At 35.7% G+C, this 21,019-nt stretch overlaps 1 protein-coding gene across 3 annotated transcripts in view; it reads right to left on the minus strand.

Moving 5' to 3' along the window:
• Positions 1 to 21,019, minus strand: part of LOC150103081 (putative phosphorylase b kinase regulatory subunit beta) — an 860,602-nt gene that overhangs the window by 243,988 nt on the left and 595,595 nt on the right. For all 3 annotated transcript variants that reach the window (XM_090398411.1, XM_090398412.1, XM_090398413.1), the window contains exon 21: positions 3,490 to 3,547. In XM_090398411.1, the coding sequence (XP_090254537.1) occupies positions 3,490 to 3,547 (58 nt within the window). The remainder of the gene's footprint in view (positions 1 to 3,489; positions 3,548 to 21,019) is intronic.

Below are 21,019 nucleotides of genomic sequence, written 5' to 3' on the forward strand. Positions count from 1 at the left end.
TAAGTTATGCTACTAGAGGTATATCTTTCTCCACAACCTTAAGAATGGCAACCCACATGCCAACGAGTCTGACAAATTTCTACAGAGATGCCCTTTGAAGATGGAAGAACTTAAATCTCCAGCACATAGTGAAGACAGCCTCCTTTCCTGAAATTATCATGGACCCCATAACTGAGAGAGAGATTTTCTTTCTTCCATGGAGCTGGCAAGGCATGAGGATCCAGGGTTATATTCTTTCTCTCTCTCTCTGAGCCTTACTTGGCAATTTCCAAAATCACTCACAAACTTGAAATTTGGGAATCAGTCCAAGCAGATAGATACTGTGAAATCTGTTTTTTAGGTGGCTCTACCTGATGGAATAATGGAAGAGAGGCTCAGATCTCTGAGACAGAAGATCCAATATATCTGTTTGATAAAAATCAGCAATGCATGGGAGAGACTTATACTCTCCAATGTAAAAAAAAAAAAATCTATAGCATTCTAACACAACAGTCCAGCCAAAGCACTTCATTGGGTAATCCCATATCATCCCAGCAAGTACTATTTCACTGGAACCTGCTATATAACACTAGAGCCACCAAACTCAATGCTGATATTCAGTGGAGAATGTCGCATAATTCTCCTCCCTCCTGCTTTATTACAGAAATTCAAACAAGATTTTTTTGATAACTGTCTCTTCTGCTACCGAGCAGGAATAGTCTGGCATATCTTCTTAGAATGCCCTATTAACAGTGAACTGAGTAATCCCATATCAGTGATATGGGATTACTCATTGATTCATTCATCTTGGGAAATGGCAGCCTTAACTTGCAGTTATCTTCATTCAGAAGAAAGAGGAATCATTCAATTCCTCTTCAATTAAAATTCTAATTATTCTATTAAAATGAAATTCTAAAGCAATTATGTGAAGTTATCAGCTTCTATATACAAGCAGCCTAGTTGTGAAGACACTTTAGGAGCAAACCTTGCTTGCTTACACCTGGATCACAGATAAAACAAGAATATAATTTCTTGGCAATTAAAATTTACTTCCTAACCCAGTGATAAAACTTTTTACATGGTACTTCTCTAGCTCTTCTTGCATTTCAACTTCTTTTCCATTTCAACTTCTTATGTTGAGGGTGATTATATTCTTCTACTGACACTCAGTTGTAGTTGAATTTTTACTGTTCACCCTGTTCTCTGATTAAAATCTAAATCTCATGAAATAAATTCAGTTGGATGCAGCTAAAATTCTGAATCAGGCTAAAGTTAATATTTCTATGTGATGGAAATGAGACTGAAATGAGACATGGTTCAGTATTCCTATATAAATTACTGCCATAATTCAGATCAAATATCAGCATACAAGATGCACTGATGTTTGACTTGAACCCCATGATATGAAACCCATATGAATCCCTCAATGAAAGAACATTGGCCATGCAGGCTAAAGAGAATCCTAAACAGCTTTTTTGATATGTTGCAAGTAAAAGAAAAATTGTATATCGTAGAATGATTTTAAAGAATGCCGATGGTAGGGAGGTAACCGAATCAGCTGATATAGTTGAATTACTGAGCAAGCACTTTGCAAGAATATATCTTCCAGGTGGTGACATTGCAGAAATGAATAAACCAATAGATTATACGGGAATTGTGGTGAATGAAGTGGAGGTGAGTAGTCTATTGCAAAACCTCAGTGTCAATACATCTGTGGGATTGGATGGTATACCAGCTCGTGTTGTACGAGAAGCAGCTAAAGAATTGTCAGTACCCTTGACCATTTTGTTTAATTTGAATCTCGGGTCTGGGTTAGTCCCGAGGGAGTGGAAAGAGGGGAAAATAGTTCCACTGCATAAAGGAGGTTCCAAGACTGCTGTTATAAATTACCGACCGATTAGCATATCAGGAATCGCTGTCAAAGTCTTGGAAAAATTAATCAAGAGAAGAATACAGGACTGGATAGATGAAAATGGGATACTGTATGGGGGACAACATGGTTTTGTGAAGGTAGATCATGCCTCAGTAACTTGCTCAGGTTTTATAACACAGTGACAGCTGAACTGGACAAGGGTAATGGGTTTACAGTGATTCTACTGGACCTTGCCAAGGCCTTTGACAGGATACCACATGTTACTCTAATCAGTAAACTGGAGCAGATGGGGATGGATATAGGGTTGGTGAGATGGATAGGAGGGTGGTTGATGGAGAGATACCAAAGAGTGGTTTTTTCAAGAGTGGAGTCCAAAAGATGGCTTATGACTAGTGGTGTGCCACAGGATTCTGTTCTTGGACCACTACTTTTCAATTTGTTCATTAACGATATAGGAAAGGATCTGAGAGGAAGTGTTCACTTGTTTACTGATGATGCAAAGTTGTGTAGAGCAATTGTGAGTGCACAGGATGTCAAAATTTTGCAGGATAATTTGGATAGTTTGGAGGACTGGGCTAGGGAAAATGGATGTCAATTTAATGTGGCAAAGTGTAAAGTTATGCATTTTGGAGTGAAAAGATTAGCAGCAGTATATCACATTGGTGGAACCATACTCCAGGAGATTGATGAGGTCAGGGATTTGGGAGTGTTGGTGGATAGGGAATTGAAGTTTAGGAGGCACATTGCAAAAGTGACTAGATCAGCTCATCAAATCACTTGGCTTCTGAAAAATACTTTAACATGCAGAGACAAACAAGTTGTTGTTTATCTGTATCGAGCCTTGATAAGACCCCATCTGGACTACTGTGCCCAGATTTGGTCACCTAGGTTTCTTCTTGATGGGGAGGAGGTGGAGAGGATCCAGAGATGAGTGACCAAGATGATAGCAGGTCTGTGGAATGAACCTTATGAGAATAGGTTGAAGATTTGTGGGTTGCAAAAATTGGTTGATAGGTGGAAAAGGGGGTGATATGATTGAGACATTCAAATTACTGAAGGGTTTCTATAGGATTAATCCAGAAGATATTTTTGAGAATAGGATTGGTATTGGGAGGACTAGGGGCCATACATGGAAGCTGGGCAAGAGTGTGGTTAGCAGGGGTGTTAGAACTAGGTTTTTTACTTGGAGAAAGGTGAATGAGTGGAATAAGCTGCCAGAGTCTGTTGTGGGTGCTATGACCATGAATGAGTTTAAGGCAAGGTATGATAGATACTTTGTGAATGTCGAATAGTTGCTCTTGACATGATGTTAGGGTCTCTCTCGATGAGTCTGTCGACTCCTTGGAGTTGCCCGAGATAATAATAATAATAATAATAATAATGTAGGTGTGAGGAACAATTATCAAGGCTTTTTCACACAGCTGGAGTTAGTTATTCTAATGCAAGGTGGAAATACATTCCCCTCAGAAATCTAGATTTTTTCACAATTCTGCAAAACTGACAAATCAACCAGAGAATATATGCATTGACAGAAATAAGTCTATTCAAAAGAATTGACTGTCCCATGAGGCATAAATTAGGTTTATAATAACCATAACATATTATGGCAGATGAGATAAGGCATAAGAGTTACTTACCAATGGCGAAGTGCACCTGCTTGTCTGGTTAATTTCTCTAGTCTTTCTTTTACAGTCCCTACAAAAAATAAAATATGTTATTAATATTATTATTGAGCAAAGTAATGGAGTCAGAGACTAAGGTGAGAGGCACACACTAACAATTATTCACACAATATCTGTCATACTTCTCCTTGAATTTATTCAATGACAATGCACTCCGGAGTGAATCTAGTAAACCTTTTTACCACTATCCATACAAAAACCAAAGTTGTAATATCCTTGCTGACCACATTCTTAGAGATTTTCCATGGTGTAATGGAGCATGGTGGTTGTTTTCCAATTGATTCTATGAAATATATCCAAAACATGGTTTCTATGACCTCACTAACCACAGTAATGACTGCAGGTGTATTTTTTATGTTCTTCTATGTAGCTGGTGGTAGATCTTGCCTGTTCATAGTAGGTCAACATACAGGAGCAGGGAACGCTATATATACACTAAGAATTAAGAGAGGAGGAAGTTGGTCCTTAGGGTAGCTTGTTTCAAGTGAGGCAAGCTGTACACAGGTTATATTTCTTTAAAATTCTGGCCTGGCTATTTTTCTAATGTAGGGAATGGTGATAGCATTACTAAAATCTTTCTGAAGAGAAAGACTTGGGTTATGGGGAAGAACTGATGGTTTTTGATCCTGTGGGAACTTTAGCCATGTGGTGTATATGACTGAGTTCTCATGCAAGAGAAGCTTCATTGGAATAAAGGTCATAGGTTTTATTGGTTAGCGTTTTAATGACACCATATTGTTGAGGGGAAGGTTAATGGGAAAGTTTGTGAATTTATCTCCCTGTGTGAGTGAGTTTCCTGTTTACTGAAAAGGACAAGTTACCAAGGTGTCTAAGAAGGCTATATTATTATTAGTTTCCTTTTTTTTTTTGTTGCAAACTGGATTGTAAGGTGAAGACTATTGAAATGACAGAGGAAAGAGTCTAATGTGTCTGGACCATGAGAACAATAGAGAACACATCATCAAATTATCTTAGCCAGATAGGTTTGAGAGCAGATGAGTCAAAAGCATGTGTTTCAAAATTTTCAATGAAAAAATTGAAAAGAGAAGGAAAGAAAATGGTGATACACATACACACACACTGCCTTTACTGTTACCAATGCAGCTAGCCATCACTCATTACAGATGGATTTCTTAGCGAATTGTTTTGATATTTCAGAAGCCTCTACTCAGACAGAAGTCTTAAAAATAAAAAATAAACATATCAAAAAATACAACTGTCTTTCAGGTGGTTCTAAATCCAAGACTCAAGTTCAACCACTGCACACTGTAGCTAACCTGACATCAAAAAGGCTTAACAAAGCTATCATCAGCATTCCTAAATCATGTTCACAATTTTACCAAAGCAAGTACTGGCACTAGACCTAGTATTCCGCATCAAATGCAAAATCTGTAAACTGGCTCTAGAATAGTAACAGAGTTAGACTTAACATCACTAGTGTTCATTCCAGATCTTTGCCTCCTAAAAGTAATCTATCATCCTGCCAACTCAGAGCTCTCAAGAAACTACACACAAAGATATAGTCATCATCATAGCTGATAAGGACAGTCCACTGTTATTCTTAATGCCAGTGAATACAATAGAAAAATGGATATCATTCTCAAAGACTACAGACCTTTAGATTATGATACCACTAAATTTCAGATCAAAAAATAAAAAGTCTATTCACACAAGTTTCTTGTTGGCCTACTGAAATCATAAGAAAACTCAAATCCTTCAGTTCTCATCACCACCTCCTCCACCAGATATATGGCTTACCCCCCCCCCCCCCCCCAGAAGACTTATAATAGCTGCTATCTATTTTCCCTGCTATAAATTATCCAAACAGTTGGTGAAATCTCTTACCCTCCTTACCGGCCATACTACATAATACATAAAATTTTAAATTTTATGTACCATTTTAAAATTTCTACTGAAAATCTAATTGTTAATAATACAGATATCTTAGTTTTGATATCACCATGCTGTTCATCAACATCCTCTTAAATGACACCTTATCACTTTAAAAAAAAAGTTTTTCCTCCTATCACATATCTCTTTTCCTTTGCAATCTATTCCAGGTATGGTATTTCTCTTGTAAGAACAAAATATATAAACAGATAGAAGATAATTCTATGAAACATTAGACTCTTTCCTCTGTCACCTCAACAGTCTTTATCCAATTTACATTGGAAATGAAACATAATAGTCTAGCCTTCCTAGACATCTTGGTACCTAAAGATACCAAAGTGTCTAAGGCCTACCTAACGGTAACCTGTCCTTTTCCATAAAGAGGAAACCTACTCACATAAGCACACACATTCATAAAATTTCCCATTACTCCCTCTCCACTCAACAATATAGTATTATGCACCCTATTAAGGTGTAACATGAATGGACTGAGGATTAATGCTGTAGGCACTCTCCTCCACAGATCCAACATAGCACTTTTTTTCATGCTGCTCCAGACTCCCAATTAAGCAGGTGGTGATTCATACCAGGGTAGAAAAATTCTATACCTATATACATATATTCCTATCACAAGCATCTATGCCAGAATGAGATTTGAAACCACAGCCTGCTGGATGGAGATGCATTCCACTCAGCCTACTAGTCTGTTCTATACATACTATACTGCAATAAGTATTGGCATACTTCTCTGTTTTAAAATGAAACATTATATATATATATATAAGAAAAGCATCTTTCAACACTGCTATGTTCAAACATTGTATTCAACACTGGAAGTGACCATCGTATGGTATGCAGTAAGATTCAAATAAACTGCCAAAAAGAAAGAAGAAAAATGTTTCAAAGATCAAAGCAAAATATAGATGTACACAAACTCAACATTAAAAAAGATATATTCCAACATGAACTAAACAATAGATTTAAAAATATTATTATAGATGACAATGCTTATTCATCAGAAAGTAATGACATTATTATCCAAAACCTTTTACAATGCTCACTTGAAATAGCTGGTACCACAGAAACAAGACAAACTTTCTGAAGAAACAAAACAGCTGATGAAGAAACAAAGAGAAACAAAACAATCAAATAACCTACACAATAAAATTGAATACACTGAACTGTGCAAAATGATCAGAAAACATATCACAGAAGAATTAAGAAAATTCAATTGTAAATTCATACAACAAACAATTGAAAACAACCTTAGTCACAAAAAAGCCAAACAGCAATTGATGAACAGCAATAAAAAGATGGTTACAGTCAAACTACAAGATGGGACCATAACCAGAGATAGATAGATATGTTATAGCAAAACAAATCGAAGAATTTTGCTCAGTTTTATATCAGGACGATGAATTAAATGAAAAAGAAGACAACTACAAAATAGCTTAAGTACCACAGATTCTACCAGAAGTTATGTGGAGCATCCAAAGCTTGCAAAATGGAAAATCTGCAGGTGAGGATGGAGTTATAGCTGAACTTCTAGAAGTAGATGGAGAAATAATCTACAAATTCTTAGCAAAACTATTTACTTTATACCTGAAAAAAAATTATGTACCAAGAACATGGAAGAAGGCCACCCTAATTCTGCTATATAAAAAAGGTGAGGTAGAAGACTTGGCGAACTACTGACCCATCGGTCTACTATCAGTAATTTACAAAGTGTTTACAAAAGTCTTAGCTCATTGCCTTTGTACAACTCTAGATCTAGCACAATGAAAAGAACAGGCAGGCTTTCGAAGTACTATGGCCCATATTCAAGTTGTACAACAGATTATTGAACAGTGTAATGAATATCAGTTACCATTATGTCCTGGTTTTATTGATTATGAGAAAGCCTTTAATTCACTAAAAATTGTGCAATACTTAAAACATTATTATTATTATTATTTGACACTTCCAGGGAGTCCAAAGACTCATCGAGGGAGAGCGTGCCAACAGCATCGAACAATTGGTCCCCTTCCAAATACTAACCACGCTCAAACTTACTTAACTGAGCTATTAGTAGCAGAGGCTCTACCAATCGACCAACCTTTGCTGGCCAAATATGAAACCAACAAGTGGAGGAGCCATATGTCAGGACCATCAAATCAGCATACACCAATGCCACAGCAGCAATTCATTTCAATGGAAACATCTCTACTGTGGAAATACAGAGAGGTATACGACAGGATGACACAACATCTCCGAAATTATTCACAGTATGTCTAGAAGAAATATTCAAACTTCTTGATTGAAAAAGGAAAGATCTTAAGATAAATGAAAGATATTTAAGCCATTTACGCTTTGCAGATGACATAGTTATCTTTACCTCAACTGCTCATGAATTACAGACTCGTATCCAAGAACTCCAAATTGCTAGCAAAACAGCTGGACTAAAGATAAACCTAAAGAAGACCCAAGTTATGTTCAATAGCTATGTCCAACCAGAAATAATGAAAATCCATAATGATGAAATTAAACAAGATCATTACATATACTTAGAACAACAGATATCAATGGAACAAAATATCATGGATGAAATTAAAAGATGCACAATGCTTGGGTGGAAAGCATTTGGAAACTGCATTCAATATTCAAAAGCCAACTACCATTATGCCTGAAAAGAAAAGTTTTTAACCAATATATTTTTCCTATATTGACATATGGCTGTGAAACATGGACACTAAATGCAAAGGAAATTCAAAAATTAAGAACAACACAATTTAGTATGAAACAAGTATGGTTGGTATCACAAGACCGGATCACAAAATGAATACATGGATAAGACATCAAACCAAAGTCTCTGACATCACAGGAAGAGTGAAACATCTGAAGTGGGAATGGACTGGGCATATTGCTCGAAGACGAGATCAACGATGGACAAAAGAAGTACTCGAATGGATTCCACGAGAGGAAAATCGACCATGACGCTGACCCAAATCACTGTGGATTGATGATATTATCAGATTTGCAGGAGTGACATGGGAAAGGAGAGCCATGGACAGACAGTTTTGGAGTAAACTTGGAAAGGCCTTCATTTGCCAGTGGATGGACAATGGCTGATGATGATAATGATATATATATATATATAGTTGACCCTTGAAGAATGCGGGTTCGAACTGCATGGATCTACTTATATGCATTTTTTTATGAATAAATATAATGGAAAAATTTTTGGAGATTTGCAACAATTTGAACAAATTTACAGAAGAACTTAGAAATATCAAAAAAAAAAATAAGAAAAAGTTAGGTGATGTCATGAATGCATAAAATATATGTAGATACTAGTCTATTTTATCATTTACTACCATAAAGTATATACAAATCTAGTTATAAAAAGTTAAAATTTATCAAAAACTTAACGCACACAAACACTTACAGACCATACATGGTCATTTGCAGCTGACAGAAATGTAAACAAACGTGAAGATGCAGTGTTAAATCATAACTGCATAAAATTAACCGTTGTTAAATAATTAAATTAATTAATTAACATTAAAAAATTATAACGATTCATTCATTCATTAGTGTATAGGCTAAGCTACCACAAAGCAACAGTATCAATTGCAATAGCCTACCATAAAGCAATCATATTGCTGTTGCTTCGTTATTAAGGTATGAATTGTTATACCTGTAAATAAATATGAATAATTTCTTTTTCACCTTATGTTTTCATTTGTGATGCCTAGTATTAGTAATATGTATAACATCTACAGTGTTTTCTATCATATAAGACAATATTGATTTAGATACTGACAGACATATGATTCATCTTGTAAACAGATGATGTAAACTTATGGTATCGATAAATACAGTTCAGTTCAGTAGAGTACTCGAAATTATTATTATTATTATTATTATTACCACGGGCTACTCCAGGAGTCCTTAGACTCATCGAGGGAGGCCCTAAACATCATGTTCACACAGCTGTTCAACATTCTCACAGTATCTATCATACCTTGCCTTGAACTCGCTCACTGTCATAGCACCCACAACAGACTCTGGCAGCTTATTCCACTCATTTACCACTCTAAAAGTAAAGAACCCAGCTCTAACACCCCTGCTAACCATGCTCTTGCCCAGCTTCCATGGGTGTCCCCTAGTTATCCCACCACCAGTCCTGATCTCAAAAATATCCTCTGAATTAATCCTATAGAATCCTTTTAGCAATTTGAATGTCTCAATCATATCTCCCCTTTTCTGCCTATCAACCAGTTTCTGCAACCCACAGATCTTCAACCTGTTCTCATATGGTTCATTCCATAGACCTGCTATCATCTTAGTCACTCGCCTCTGGATCCTCTCAACCTCCTCCCCATCAAGAAGGAACCGAGGTGACCAAATCTGGGCACAGTAGTCGAGATGAGGTCTTATCAGGGCTCGGTACAGAGGTACAATAATTTGTTTTTCTCTGCTCGTCAAGGTATTTTTCAACAACCAAGTGAGTTGATGAGCTGATTTAGCTACTTTCGCAATGTGCCCCCTAAACTTCATCTCCCTATCCACCAACACTCCCAAGTCCCTGGCCTCATCAATCTCTTGGAGTACAGTTCCACCAATGTGGTATACTGCTGCTAATCTTTTCACTCCAAAATGCATAACCTTACATTTTGCCACATTAAATTGACATCCATTCTCCTTAGTCCAGAACTCCAATCTATCTAAGTCATCTTGCAAGACTTTGACATCTTCTGCATTCACTATCGCCCTACCCAACTTTGCATCATCAGCGAACAAATGAACTGTCCCACTTAGACCCTTCCCTATATCGTTAATGAACAGATTAAACAGCAGTGGTCCAAGAACAGAACCCTGTGGCACACCACTAGTCACAGGCCGTTTTTTGGACTCTACTCCTGAATAAACTACTCTTTGATATCTCTCCATCAACCACCCAGCTATCCATCTCACCAACCCTATATCCATTCCCATATGTTGCAGTTTACAGATTAGAATTCCATGTGGTATCCTGTCAAACGCCTTTGCCAGGTCCAGCAGTATCACTGTAAACCCATTTCCCTTATCCAGTTCAGCCGTTACCTTGTTATAAAACTTAAGCAAGTTACTGAGGCATGATCTACCCTTCACAAAGCCATGCTGTCCTCTGTACAGTATCTCATTTTCATCAATCCATTCCTGTATTTTTCCCTTGACTACTTTCTCCAAGACCTTGACAACGACTCCTGATATGCTGATCGGTCGGTAATTTGCAACCATAGTCTTGGATCCTCCTTTATGCAGTGAAACTATTTTCCCCTCTTTCCACGCCTTCGGGACTAAGCCAGACCTGAGACTCAGATTAAACAACATGGTCAAGGGCACTGATAATTCATTAGCCGCTTCATGCAAGACCCGTGCCGGTATACCATCCAATCCCACAGATGTATTCACATTAAGGTTCTGTAATAGACTATTCACCTCCACTTCATTGATCACAATTCCCATATAAACTAATGGTTCCTTCATTTTTTCAACGTAAGCCATTTCTGCCACTGAAGGAAATGACCAGAAATGCATTTTCACTTCCTTATGATTTTGTTTAATAACATTTTATTTTCTCTAGCTTGCTTTATTGTAAGAATATAGTATATATATATACATACATATCATATAAAATATGTGTTAATTGACTGTTTATGTTATCACTAAAGTTTCTGGTCAACGGCAGCCTATTAGTAGTTAAGTTTTTTGGGGAGTCAAAAATTATGAGTGGAATTTCAAACAACGTGGGGGGGGGGTCAGCGCTCCTAATCCCCATATTGTTCAAGGATCACCTGTATATATACATTCATATTTATGAATTTAGGGACACCTGTATATATATATATATATATATATATACAGTCATCCCTCAACTTAAGTTCGAAGATAGACCGTAATCCCATAAGGGAATAAATAACATTTTTGGCTATACTTTCAAACAAGACGGAAGTGAAAAGTAAAAGCATAAAGTAAAAAGGTTTCTATTTAGCAACATTGCATGCATCATGAGCAGCGACAACAGCGAATTCAGTGGCAAGTTCAGTCAGCAATCAACACGTGTCTTCAACAGTTCCTCTGTTGATTTTGTGTTTGAGAAATAGGTTATTTGTGTGTTTATCGTTAAATGTTTTGTGATATTTTGTGTAACATGGTCCCCTAAATGCTCAATAAAAAAAACCTAGTGAAGAATCACAGAAAGAGAGACAAGCAATTGATCTTGAAATGAAGTCGCAAGTTATAAAGCAACATGAAGCTGGTAAGTGTATCAATGTGACTGCACATGACCTCGGATGGTTTCATTCTACAGTGATGGCCATTTTGAAAAATAAGGATAAAATTGCAGAGGCTGTGAAAGGATCTGTTTCCAACAATAGTGACGAAGCAAAGACAAGGTCCTATCAGTGATATGGAAAAGCTACTTGCATTATGGATAGAAGACCTGAATCAAAAGTGCATATCCCTTAGCACTATGACCAAAACTGCTAAGGCACTAAGTCTCTTCAACATGCATTTGGGATATGACACAAATGTTAGAATCCAAGAGCCTTCAAAAATATTAGGAAGCATACTCTTCGAGTTCATTATTGGAGCAATAAGAAGTCGTGGATGACTCCAAAAATTGTTTGAGGATGCCTTAATCAACTGTTTTGCGAGTGAAATGGAAAGCCATTGTGTGAAAGAAAATGTAGAATTTAAAATTTTATTAATTCTAGATAATGCTCCAGGTCATCCACCTTACAGCGGTGATCATCACCCCAAGATCAAGGTCATGTTTCTCCCTCCAAACACTACTTCACTGATCCAACCAATGGATCAGGAGTTCTTCCAGTGTTTAAGACTTATTATTTATGGAGAACTTTTTCACAAGCCATTTCTGCCACTGAAGGAAATGACCAGACTCTCATGCAATTCTGGAAAGCATTCAATATTTATCATGCTATTAAAATTACTGCTGTGGCTAGGGACGAAGCGACCTCTCAATCTATGAGTGGCATATATTAAAAAGGTTTGTGCACAATTTTGGAAGTTTTTAAAAAAAGGAAGACCTTTGTAAATTGAGTAAAGAAACAGTGGTCCTAGTAAACAATCTGAATCTTGAAGTGAATGATACCGACATAGTTCAACTCATAGAAAGTGCCAGTGAAGAGTTAAGCAACGAAGAATTAGTCGAACTGGAGGAACAACATGTTGCGAAGAGGAAGAACGAGAAAAGAGAAACAAAAAGTGGTAGTTAAACAATTTACAGCGAAGGGCCTTGCAGAAATGTTCTCTGAAGTTAGCAATGTCCTCAAAATGGCTGAAGACATGGATCCCAATGTTGAACGCTACTTATTAGTAAAAAGGAAAGAGTACATGATGCGTTTGTTTGCTATAAACAAATTTATGATGAAAAGAAGAAGAGGAATAAGCAAAGCACATCAGAGATTTTCATCAAAAAACAAAAGGTTATACCAGAATGGCTGCAGACTGTTCCTTCACATAGGGAAGGTAATGAAGATGCGATTATGGAGGAAGATTTGGGGGATTATTCTCATGTTTTATAGTGGCAGTAATGCATAGTATAGTTGTATAAGGCTTAAAAATTAAAATGACTGTATACTTATTGGTTTACTGAAAAGTCGCCCCACGCATTTCGCCAAATGTAGATAATGAGTAGGTTACAAAAATGTAAACAGTCAACTCTCGATAACTCGAATTTTTATTGACGTCCCAGCCCTTTTAGTGGAGATTCAATGTTGAACTCTCTCAATTACTCGAGCCAAACCTCCGATAACTCTAAATTTTCAAAATTACATTTGTGTACAAATTGTCATGTAGCTTTTAAACTAATTTCTCCCCTTTTGTATGTGTCTTCAGGGTTCTGTTTCCATTGTGAAAGTATTAACTGGAACTGTTAATCCTTTCACAATGGAAAGAATACATACTTGACCACGAGGGTGATAGTCACGTGGTTAGTGATGGACATGGGGGGGGGGGAGACAGTGGACAGAGTGCGTTTGCTCTTTTTGCTGCCTCATTATTGGCGGTGCATCGCGTGAACAAGCTAAGCACCGCAGGCAGTGCAATATCTACATATTATTTTTGCATCAGGATTGATTAATCCTGTGTGTACAATGGCAAAAAGTGTTCCGTCAATAAGAGGCAAAAGAAAATTGGTAGATGACATTTATGTGTTTTCAAAAAGAACTGTAGATGAACAACATTGGATCTGGGTTTGTGAAAAATGTTCCACCTGTAAAGGGCCTGTTTGGACAGAGGGTTCGAAAGTCCCAGTTGTGAAAGTTGTAACTAAACATAACCATGCAGCTCAAGTTGCAAGGTGGGAAGCATTGCAATTGATTGGTCAAATATGGCAACATGCAACAACCACGAACGAACGGCCACAGCAAATAGTTGCATCAGTATATTGCAGAGGCTCATGCCAATATCATGGTGTTAATTCCTAAAAAGGATTCACTTAAACGAACCATTCGTCATGTTGATGTAACAATGGTCTTTACTGACCAATCTCCAGGACCTAGTAATTCCACAAAATTATCAAGAAATTATTATCGATGGCAATGTACAACAGTTTTTGATGTATACCTCCCAAAAATTTGGGGCAGTCTCATTGGGAGACTTACATCAGGAGACCTTCAGCCCAATGGCCAAGAATATCTACATAGCCCACTAGGGGGCAACATCAGGACTTTTAGGAGAAACAATAGCTTCCTCGCTTCATCCTCATTTACTGTGTGTAGTGCCTGCATGCATGTGTCTTTAAGTTCCTTTGAAGATGGCAACGTTATGTTGCTGAAATATTGAAAATATATATTAAAGTTTAATTTAATTTATATTCTAGTGTACGTTGTGAATTTCTTAAGTTAATTAATGATCATGTATAATCAACGTATAAGTCTTTCTACGAGAATAATCACTTCCCAGTCGGCCGAGTGGTTAGCATATCTGCTTTCCAGCCTAGAGGTTGTTCAAATCCCACCTAGGGCATGGATGTTTGTGATTGTCTTTCACCTTCATACATTCACTCAGACCAATACGTAAACGCTCCCTAAGATGGAGTGTGTCATCATTGGAGAAGCATACCAAAAGAAAAGTAAGAAAAATAGAGACCCCTGCACTAAGCAGGACATAACGGTAAGAAATTAGTAGTAGTAATCATCCACAACTTCACGTTTCAAGAAAAAGATGATCAAAATTGAACCTCCTGGTTATTTTTGATGTAGTCTTCTTATTCACTAACATCCTACTACAAGAGACTTTCAATTTTTGTAATCTAATTTTCTAGATGACATTGTTAGATTATTTAAATTCATCAATGCATGTTATTATACAGGTGGAACCAGTTGTTAAAACAAACTGAAGGAACAGTGATGAGCAATCTTATCTCACCAGCTTTAGATGATTATTTTATTGACAGCTGGAAAATCAACTCTTCCACACTATTTTCTTCAACCTTATATATGGTTTGTTTTTTTGATTATGTCTTTGTGGTCTGGTTTTACTCAAAGTCAGAATTACTTCAGTTCCTGTAAAAAAAAAAGTCTTTGTACTTGTGTATCATGTTCACTATTGAACATGAGGCCAAAAACTATTTACCCTTTTTGGATACCTTAATAATTCTATTTGGTTGGTTGGGTTGTTGGTTTATGGTTTACTGGCACAAGAACAGCAAAGATCATACTGTACCATAGCAAAGTTTAGCAATACACAGGGTCAAAGGTTACAGCAATGCATAAACAGTCAAACTAATAAATAATATCCATATACAAAAACCAAGTAATGCAGTATATACACATAAATAAAATTACAGAACAAGGTAAGCAGTCCATAAATAGTCAAGGAGAAATTAGTAAACAATATGCATACACAAAAATTAAGTTTAACAGTGCAGTATCTACATGTAAATAAATTTACTGCAAAGGTAACAGCAATACACAAGGTCAAAAGTTACAGAAGTATATAAAGAGTGAAAGACAAACTAGTAAACAACATGCATGTAGAAAAACTAAGGCAAGCAATGGAGGATCTACAAATAAATAAAATTACAGCAAAGGTTACAGCAGTACATAAACAGTCAAAGAGAAATTAGTAAATACAGTAGACACTGCTTATTGTGATCACTTTGGGACAGTCGCTTTTTTGATAACAATAACTGGCTGATAACATTAAGCAAAGGATATAAAAAATTGCATCAGTTCTTTCAATTTATTGTTATGAACATTATTTAATTTAATTTATTGTTATAAACAACTTTTTAATAAGCAACAACATAAAATTTATTTCAAAAAACTTATCTAGTGTTGTCTGTCATGTGATTGAATATAGTGGTTAATAAATAAATTGCTCATATTCATAATGCCTTTCGAAGTTTGTTGCTCTATGTTGCACACTGTGACAGTATTCATAGAGTTTCTTGCATCTGGGTATTGGTTGGAGGAGCTTCTAAAATTTGTTATTCAATACTTGTATTAGGTTCACTTTTTTCTATTAGTTTAAAGTTCTCACCAGAAGTAGCTTCATATATTTCTGACACTGTTATTGTAGCCACCACTTCAACGTTGTTATCAATATTATTATTATTATACAAATACCTCCTGGAGTCAAGACTCATCAAGGGAGGCTATAGTAAGATGCATTCTAACAGAGATAATGTTTATCATACCTCATCTTAAATTGATTCAATGTTTCCACATTCACCATCTCATTTGGCAATAAATTCCACTCTCCAGCTACTCTCCATGCAAAAATGTCATGCCGTACTCTTTTACATACCACATCTTTATACAACTTCCAAGAATGACCTCTTGTCTCTATCTCCTTCTCTCCTTCAACCCTTTGATAAATATCCTCGGTATCTATTTGATAAGCATCCCTTAGCAATTAATGTCTCAATCATATTGCCCCTCTTCCGCCTATTGACTAGCGTCTGTAATCCACATTCTTGCAGTCTGTCTTCATAGTCAGTATTCCACAACCCTGATATCAATTTTGTTATTCGCCACTGAACTTTTTCCACAGCTTGCTTCTCACCTAGGAATGCAGGTGACCAAATCGATGCGCAGTAGTTCAGATGTGGTCTAATCAAAGCCTTGTACAGCAGAATGACCACATTCTTATCTCTATTTGTCAGTGATCTTCTTCTTAGTATGTTGGCATTTCTTTGTGCTGTTTTTATTATTTTTGCAATATGCCCCTTGATCTTCAATTCTTTATCAATCAATATCCCAAGATCACATGCTTCCTCCACCTCCTGTAATACAATATGATACGCAACTCTACTTTTTTGAGATCCAAAGTGCAAAACCTACATTTACTGGTGTTAAATTGACAATCCCCACTTGTCTGCCCACATATTCACTTTATTCAAATCACTTTGAAACACCAGCACATCTTCATCGTTCCTAATAACTTTTCCTAGCCTAGCATCATCCGCAAACAAGTGAATATCAGCTTGAAGACCACTTGCAATATCATTAACAAACAAACTGAACAGCAGTGGCCCTAAAACAGAACCCTGTGGGACTCCACTGGTAACTCTCCTCCTGAGAGAAGTGGCACACAACCTTTATACAACTCTATACACAACCATTTGATATCGATTAGAAAGCCAATCTGCTATCCAATCAACCAACTGATTTTCCAATTGCCTTAACTTATATACCAGTTTATTACATGGTAGCCTGTCAAATGCCTTGGTAAAATCCACAAGTATCACTGCATATGAATCAACCCCTATCCAGGATGGTAGTCACCTTATTATAAAATGCAAAGCAATTTGTAAAACAAGACCTCCCTTTAATATTCCTAACCAATTTCTCCAAGATCTTAACAACCACGCCAGAAATGCAAACTGGTCTGTAATTTGAAACATCCGTTTTGCTTTCACCTTTATGCAATGGAACAATCTTGCCCTCTTTCCACTCATTAGAGATTATAGGACACTAGACGCTCATAAACCCTCCAGCCAGGCCAGGACGTATATATATACGTCCAGCTAAATCTGGATACGATTCAGTATACCTGTTGAAAGAACATGGATATGAAGTGCAATTGGGCTGTTCTGGCCTTTAGAAGGTACGATAATCCTTCACACTGTAGAGAATACTTAACCAGATTATCTCCCGCAGCCGAGTCTCAGTTCTCTATAACAAGGAATGCAGTTCCTTGTTTTATGCTGGGCAACTGGACTCTTAGTTATATTAGAGAGACTAAAAATATGGAAATTATTTTTATTTTCTCTTTTTATCGTACAATTTTAAATTCCAGGAAAAAATCCTTATATACTTTCTTCACTTAAATATTGATTACCTTGGAGAACCAATGTTTAATGTTTATTTGCTAATCTTGTCTAATCGCTTATTCGATAAGGCATTTTCTTTGTTTTTGAAGAAATTAATCTAGATAATTATTTGAAATGTTATTAAAAAAACAAAAACAAAACTGGCTGCTGAAGTTCTAGATTATGTTATCTTTGTTCAAAATCATATTTCGAAGAATAATTCACAGATTTCCTGAAGGAAATGGTGAATTATTCTTCGACTTTGCTATATAGAGAATAATATACAATCAAAATATTGTAATCGCCTGTTCTTTGCACTTTCACCTTGTTGGTTTCACTGTATAATTGGTCTTTACAAAATGAAATAAACAGTTATTATTTAAATTGATATGTATATATTTTCTGCTAGTTTATATATTTGCTCCAATTTTAAAGTAAGCGATACTTTTGCGTAAATTCTCTGATACAAAATATGTATATCAAATATGAAATTTCATATTTTCACAATAGAATTGAACTTTATTTCGACTTTGATAGTTTTACACCCCCCCCCCTCCCGCCGCAACACTATCACACACCCGAAAAAAAACTGTTATAAAACATAGGTACAGTTTTTATTTAATTCTTGATTTTCCCATAGTAATTGTTCCACATAACGTTTAATTTTTCGACACAAAAATTAGATTTTGATTATTATAAATTAGCAAATTATAAATCAGAAAATGTACACATTATTTCCCGATTATTATAAATCAGGAGGTTATGTGACATTGCGTAATAGGGGAAATTAATATTTAAAAACACTGTCATTCTACAAATGCAATATCAGAATGTTTCGAATATCTGCTAATCAATCAGAAAGAAGGAAAAACAAAACGAGGAATTTCTGCCTATAAAATATTCAGTTACTGCAGGAGGCACTTTAGTGCACTGCCTGCTGGGCATGTTCTTCTGATCTGGTTTCCAGTGGGGAGGGTCAACAATCTCAATTAGCTTACAGCGTATTACTGGGCAGAAAGGAATATTAGAATACACACACATATATATGTGTGTGTGTTTTTCTCACACAGGAGAAAAGAAATAAGTCAATAATATTGTTTAATCTGTTGAATTTGATTGTAGCAGAAATTTTTATTATCATTTAAAGCGCCTCCGTAGTGCAATTGGAAGAACGACGGTACATTGCGCCCTTCGATTGGAATTGGCCTAAGTTCGTTCGATTCTCGTCGCGACGGGAGAAATCTTTATCTGGTCGATTTCAATCGATGGTGAGTTAGCCGATCTCATACGGAGGTAGCAGGGTTTTTTCTCCCGGAAACTCGGGTTTTTCATCCCGCATACATACAAATCGGCCCTTCAGAACACACGCAATTTACAGACAAAAATTACTAGTTGTGGTGGTGTTGGAGGTGGGTGGTAGATAGCGTTGATTCGTAGTAGAGGTAAGGTGTAGAGACAGTTGAAGATGTCCTCCCGCGATGAGCCTTCGGACTCCTTGGAGGTATCAGGAATAATAATAATAATAATAATAAATTTACAGTATTTATTATTTATTTTTTTATTATTTATTAATTTTTATTATCAATTATATATAATTATAGCAGATTTCCTATGGGCAAAAATGGTAAGAAAATAATCATTTGCACTTTCATTTCAAAACACAAAGAAAGAACATTGTAAATTCACCCAATGAAAAAGAAAATACTACATATTTTTCTTCTGTTATTATCTGGTTTTTCCTTGTAGTAGAAAGAAGAAATTACTGTACATATTTCTTTTGTCAATACATGAGTGCAAAAATCTATAAATTGATTACATTATAGCTGATAAAGAATTCATGCCAGAAAAAATATTTATGTAAGAGTTCTAACATCAGCAGATATAATGACATTTTCTTCTAGTTTAGATACGTGACATTATTGAAGTAGTTATACTTTTGCTATTATTTTATACTAAACTGAATGAGCATGTTCCTGAAGTGATTTACGTTTGCAACAATTGCCTGCAGATTGAATAGGTCTATAACCCTCCCCCCAACCCAAAGAATAAGACTTTAGCTTTTCCTCTAAGAGGATTATTGGAGAGCATTACTAAGACGTATTTCAGAAATTGCAACCAGTAGCAGTAGAAGTAGTAATAGAATTAAAAAAAAAAAAAATCAAAAATAACACAACTGAACTATCTTTTGTGTGGTATGCATAAACAGTTTTACATATTGAAAATATAGCATAATATTTCTAAATCTTAGAATAATTTCACCAGACCGTTGAACAGCTGATTTCATATGCAAAGAAATAGTACAGAATTAGATGTTTCGAATATTCAACAATATTATTGCTTTATTTCTTTGGTCAAAATGGTAAAATGAGCATAAATTTGGAATCATTCCATACAGGATATATACATTCTTCCTATTACATATCTACAGTGGTCAAACACTGGATATTACAGTAATGTGCATCCTACAAAAAAAAAAAAAAAAAAAATGTTGCAATTTTAAGCAAAAGTAGAAGGTGAAGAGTCTCCGATAAAATACCATTGGATATAAATTTTTGATACTAAAAAAGCACAATCAGAAATTGAGTAATGCAATTTATAATCATTTGTTGTTCATAAAAAAAAAAAAAATCTTTCCTAAAATTGAAATGTGATGATCCATATAAAGGTATTTTGCAAAGAAAGAAAGCAAAATGTCATATTTATTCCACTAAATGTTATTGAAAAATATAAATATTTGACGAAATATTTTAAATGCAAACAAATATTTGAAAATTCGTGAAAAAAATTTTTTCAGTAAAGTGAAGGAAATTTACTATTACTAAAATATATTGATTGCAAAGGCTGATCCGTGTTCATTTCACAATTGATTATTTATTTTGGAAGATGTGAAACTCATTTTTATTTTTGGAACGAGACACAATAAATAAATTACGCAGCAAAAAAAAAACAAAAAAAAAACCGATCAAATATCCTAGTACAGTAAAGGAAATTCCAAGTAACATAGTACACATGTAAAGAGAAGTGACACAAAAGTCGCTCCACCACACTTCATCTGCTAATGCTCAAAAATCGCCGTTAAGAGATTAACGGCGGCTGAGGGTAAATACTTGATAAAGGGTAGAATGCAGATGAAGTTTTGATCCATGAAAAATACTGTGGTGGTCAGGCTATTTCATCCACATTGGCTGGTAGGAGGGTTAAACACCAAGTTAACAGAAGTTAGCATACATACATGAACAGAAGATCATGGAGTTTATATTTTCTCTTCTTCTGAAATTCCTGCTTAAT

The sequence above is a fragment of the Typopeltis vanoorti genome, chromosome 9 (assembly GCF_054136105.1).
Source record: "Typopeltis vanoorti isolate ZY-2024b chromosome 9, IOZ_Tvanoo_1.0, whole genome shotgun sequence".
Lineage (NCBI taxonomy): Eukaryota > Metazoa > Arthropoda > Arachnida > Uropygi > Thelyphonidae > Typopeltis > Typopeltis vanoorti.